At 35.6% G+C, this 5,003-nt stretch overlaps 1 protein-coding gene across 1 annotated transcript; it reads left to right on the forward strand.

Annotated features, from left to right (window-relative positions):
* Positions 1–4,013: 4,013 nt before the first annotated feature.
* On the forward strand, positions 4,014–4,745 carry LOC120083816 (uncharacterized). Its single transcript, XM_090316706.1, has 2 exons — positions 4,014–4,125; positions 4,258–4,745. The coding sequence occupies exons 1-2, from the start codon at positions 4,014–4,016 to the stop codon at positions 4,743–4,745; spliced, it is 600 nt and encodes a 199-aa protein (XP_090172832.1).
* The last annotated feature ends 258 nt before the right edge of the window (positions 4,746–5,003 follow it).

Raw genomic sequence — 5,003 nt, forward strand, 5'->3', positions numbered from 1 at the left:
TCTGTACATGAACAAATTGATCACATCGTTTATGACACTTTACAACATTTGTAACAATCATAAAGTGAGTCGTATTCAATAGTATCTCCAGAAATAGGTACCCAACCTAATCCAAGTACTATAGACGGTTTAGGTTATTTTACTCGAACTTGGTCAAGTTTATGTCTCCACATAAAGTCCAAGTATTCGTGACGATAGCCAAAGGTTCGTAGTTTATTGGATTTAGAGTTATTAAACAATCAACAACATTTGTTTAAATAAACTTCATATATGTTTACTGTTTACAAAACTACAAGTTTTAAGACATACAACCCAACAAACTTCCACTTGGACTAAAACTCCTAGTGGGTTTCAACAAAGTTGTGTGCTGTGAGAGAAAACTAAATACAATATACTAGGGCATCTCATACCCACATTTTCTCCCACTTCACTAAATACAATAAACTAGGGTGTCCTACATTATTCCCGATAAGTAGGATATTAGCTATATACAAAATTATAAATGCTACAGTGGAGTTGATGATCTTTTTATATACACACGGTTCATCAACGCTCTGTTCAAAGCCATAAGATTTGATTGCAGTATCAAATCTTATATTCCAGGATCTGGATGCCTGTTTCGATCCATAAATAGATCTCTTCAGTTTGCAAACCTTTTGCTTCTAACCCTGTTTAATGAATCTTTCTGGTTAGACCATATAAATACTCTCTTCAAGATCTCCATTTAGAAACACAGTCTTGACATCCATTTGTCAAATTTAATAATTATAAAAAGTGGCAATGGACAAGAGTATCCTGATTGATTTGATCATAGCAATAGTTGAGAAGGTTTCTTCATAGTCCACCCCCTCAACCAGAGTATATCCCTTTGCTACTATTGGGTTTTATAGGTTTGTACCTTCCCCGTATGGCCTCTTTTACGCTTGTAGATTCACTTACAACCGATAGGTCTTACCTCATCAGGTTTATCTATAAGTTCCCAAACTGAATTAAAATACACAGACTTTATTTCAAGGTTCATGGCTTTGATCCACTAATCTCGATCAACATTATCTATTGCCTATTTATATGTTAATGGAACCTCTAAACCATCATTAGGTATGTTGACTTCGGTTTCAGTTAAACCCATATAGCGGTCCGGCTGTCTCACAATCCTCCCACTATGTTGAGGCTTTCTCAACTCTTAAGTAAGATGTGATGGACCAGACATCCTTGATCTATCTACAACTCTTGTTGATGAGCAGAGTTGATCAACAACTTTTTTTTATTCGTCTGTAGCATTATTTGAAATCTCTTCCAATACTAGTTTACTGCGAGGTTTATGATCTCGAATGAGGAATGTGACATTTGTCGATACAATTACCTTATCATCCTGAGGATCATAAAATTTACCGGTGTTACAATTTCTTAGGATTTTGCACCAACACGTGTGCCGGACAATCCCAAATCCAAAAATGATATAAACTAGCTTTACGTCCTGTATATAACTCATAAGGTGTTTCTGAAACACTCTTAGAGGGAACGTTATTCAAAATGTAAGTTGCAGTCTCTACTACATACCCCCAGAACGAGTTAGGCAACCAAACATAACTCATCACGGATCGAACCATGTCCAACAAGGTTCTATTTCTCCATTCATATACATTATTCTGCTGAGACGTTCCTGGTGTAGAAAATCGTGACTGAATCCCGTGTTCTATCATATAGTCATGGAATTTCAAATCCAAATACTCCCCACATCGATCTGATCAAAGTGTCTTAATAGATTTACCTAATTGGTTCTCAAACTCGGTCTTAAATTCCTTGAACTTTTCAAGAGCTTCAGACTTAAAATGAATTAGGTAAATGTAACTGTACCTTAAATAATCATCTATAAAGCTAATGAAATATTTATAACCTCCCCGTGCTTTAACACCCATCGGTCTACAAAAGTCAGAATATACGAACTCTAAGGTTCTTTGGCTCGAAGACCTTTTCCAGAAAAAGTTCTTTTTGTCATTTTTCCCTCAAGACATGACTCACATGGTGGTAAAAAGACATTTTTCTAACTTGTTTAGAAGAACACTTTTATCTAATCTCTCGATCCCATTGAGATTAATGTGGCCAAGTCTCAAGTGCCAAAGATAGATACTCTGATAAATGCGTTACTTTTTTCTTTAAGTTCTAGCTGTTTTAAACATTTATGTGTTATATACAGCTTCAACTTTAGATGGTTTTAACTTATATAAGTGACTTTCTAGGTTTGCAGAACAGATTTGTATACCTCTTTTTGTAATGAACGCTTCATTAAGACAAAAATTTACTTTGTACAAATCTTCCAACAAATAGTAAATAGATATCAAATTTCTTTTACAAGAAGGTACATAAAGAACATTTTCTAAATACATATATCTATTTCCAAAAGTTAACTTAACAGCTTCCACTACTTTAGCTGAGATGCGCTCCCCTAATCCAACCTGGAGAATAATCTCATCTTCTTCAAGCTGCCTCTAGGAACTAGTTTTTTAAGAAGAAAAACAAACATGATTAGTGGCCCCTGAATCCAATATCCAGGTAGAATCTTTATTCTCCACTATATATGTTTCAATAACCAGTAAATCTAATTTACCTTGTGTTTCTTTTTCAACTTTCTGTGTAGTTGGAGCCTTCCCCTTCCCAGTTTTCTTCTTTTTCTTTTGAATACCTCTATTCTTGGAGAAAGAAGCGCCAAATTTACTCCCATAAGATGATTCTTTATAGGGTTTTCCTTTTAAGGGGGAAGCAACATTTGCTTCTGCCTCTGAACCTTTATTTTTCAATAAAGATTTGTAAATTTGGAGCCCGTTGACAGATGTGGACTGTTGTCCAAAAAGGCCTTGCAAAGAGTCCATGATCTTTTTTGCAGTAGCTAACTTCTCATGTTTCTTAGACAATACATCAGATATGCTGGCTAAGATATAAACCCGAGCCTTCTCATTAGCTTTGACTAATCTGTCATACGCATCCTGAACTGTTCGGTTTGCATTGGGACTAGGAGATGGTGGACACTCCTCCGTTAAAACGAATCGGAGATCATCTATTACTAGTATCGTGTTGATATTCGATTTCCAACTTTCGTAATTATCGTCGTTAAGTTTTTCAGAAGCTAGTAGTTGTAAAATGGATGATGACAATACTGAAAAAATAAACAAATTTATTAGAGAATTGATTTCAACTCTTTTTAATCCAATTTATTTAGCAAAAATAATGTATCCATTCTCATTATCATTTTGCTACGACACTTCAGTGAGTAAGAATAGTCCCACCAAAGGACAGTTGACTACTCCTTCACTGAATCAAGACATTCTTGACTAAATACTAATACCAGAATAATTCTTATCTTTATAGTACTTAGTTATCGTTTATTTGGTCAAGAACTTTACTAACATTTAATAAGTCTTGTAAGTGATACCCACCACTTTCGAATTACAAAGATCGGAATCAAACAAGCTCTCGAAGGAGAAACAATTATTTGTAAATTTTCTCGTTCTTTCTCGTTGTGAAAAATTGCTAGAGAAATTCTAGCACTTTCAATTTTGATTTTTAGTCAATTTTCTCACACTTTCTCACTGCAAGAAGCTGCAGAGAAAAATTATAATACCTTAAAATTGAGGGTAGGAAAACATTATTATATATATTGAAAAGATGAATCTATATATTTGGCGAAGAAAATGTAAAATGACACATATGTACCCACATAAACATTGGGGTAAATTTTGTTTGAAAATGAAGATGGAGAGGCTTTGCTCGGCAGTTGCCAGCCTCAAATTACATTTACCTTTGTTGTGAAAAATTGGAAAAGAAAAACCGCAATTTACTATAAATGGATATTTCAATCTGACAAGTTCGATGCTTTAGGCAACGATAACTTGTGCCCCGACCCCTGGGGGTGATGGAGATGATCGTGAGAGGTAAAAGAAAATCAAATTTAGAATTGGGAAGGTGGTGGCGGTGGGTTGGGCGAGAGGTTGATTTCTCTCGTTGCAATTTAAGAAATGAATAATGTTGCTTCTAATCAACTTGATCGACTTCCAAGCCAAAACAGAGGATCGCGTCGGGTGGCGTTCTCTGAATCCCTTCCTAGACACCGAGCGGCATCCGGCGAAGGTAATTCTAGGCATCGAAGCAAATGTTGTCCCCGTTTATTTGCATGTTGCGCATGGATATGTCTTGTGGTGTTTGGAATTGTTCTCGCCGTTCTTATCCTTGGCGTAATATTCATGTCCTTCCTTCAATCAGGATTGCCACAAATCACCGTAAAAATGTTGAACTTGTCCAAATTTGAGACTAATAACTCCACAAATCAGAATAATGTTCTGTTAAATGCAAAAGTAGATGTGTCAATCGAGATGAGGAATAAGAATGACAAAATAGAGTTGAGTTACAGCAATATTGTGGTGAATTTGGCGTCAGATGACGTGAAATTGGGCAGGAGCGTGATTCCCGGTTTCACTCATAAGCCTGGAAATACCACATACTTTAACGTAACCATGAATGTCGTGGGAGCTTCTACAGATAAAGACAATGTATCGCAACTAGAAGATGATCGAAAAAGGGTACAAATGAATGTGCAGGTGACAATGGAGTCTACAGTTGGTTTTCATATTGGAATATTCAACTTGAACGACGTGCCAATCCATGTAGCATGTGATTTTAAACAATTCCTTCTTTTGTATCGAATAAACGAGCCCCCATGTAATATTAGAATGTTTCCCACCCTCAGGTAAAACAACACAACAATTGTCTCAGCTAGACCATTTCTCATCTTCATTAAATCAATCTCTTAACTTTGCTTTCTTTACCGCGTTTAATCAACATTTTATGAGATTTTTATACCCTTTATTCTTCATCTATACACATTTATGGATAGTTGTTCCTCCAAATGTCTTTCCCCTGCAGTTTCTTTAAGCCAAATTTTCTTTCATCAAGTTTGTGGGGATTCTTTTTGTGTCGTTTTAAATTAATTCTACTTTTTATTTATACTT

Source organism: Benincasa hispida, chromosome 8, assembly GCF_027475165.1.
Source record: "Benincasa hispida cultivar pf3 chromosome 8, pf3_genome.v1.1, whole genome shotgun sequence".
NCBI lineage: Eukaryota > Viridiplantae > Streptophyta > Magnoliopsida > Cucurbitales > Cucurbitaceae > Benincasa > Benincasa hispida.

Excerpts from the sequence above, each read along its gene's own strand:
- LOC120083816 (XM_090316706.1), top strand. The coding sequence starts at position 4,014 with ATGAATAATGTTGCTTCTAATCAACTTGATCGACTTCCAAGCCAAAAC. Across the intron at positions 4,126-4,257 it reads CCGAGCGGCATCCGGCGAAG|GATTGCCACAAATCACCGTA; the intron begins GTAATTCTAGGC and ends TCCTTCAATCAG.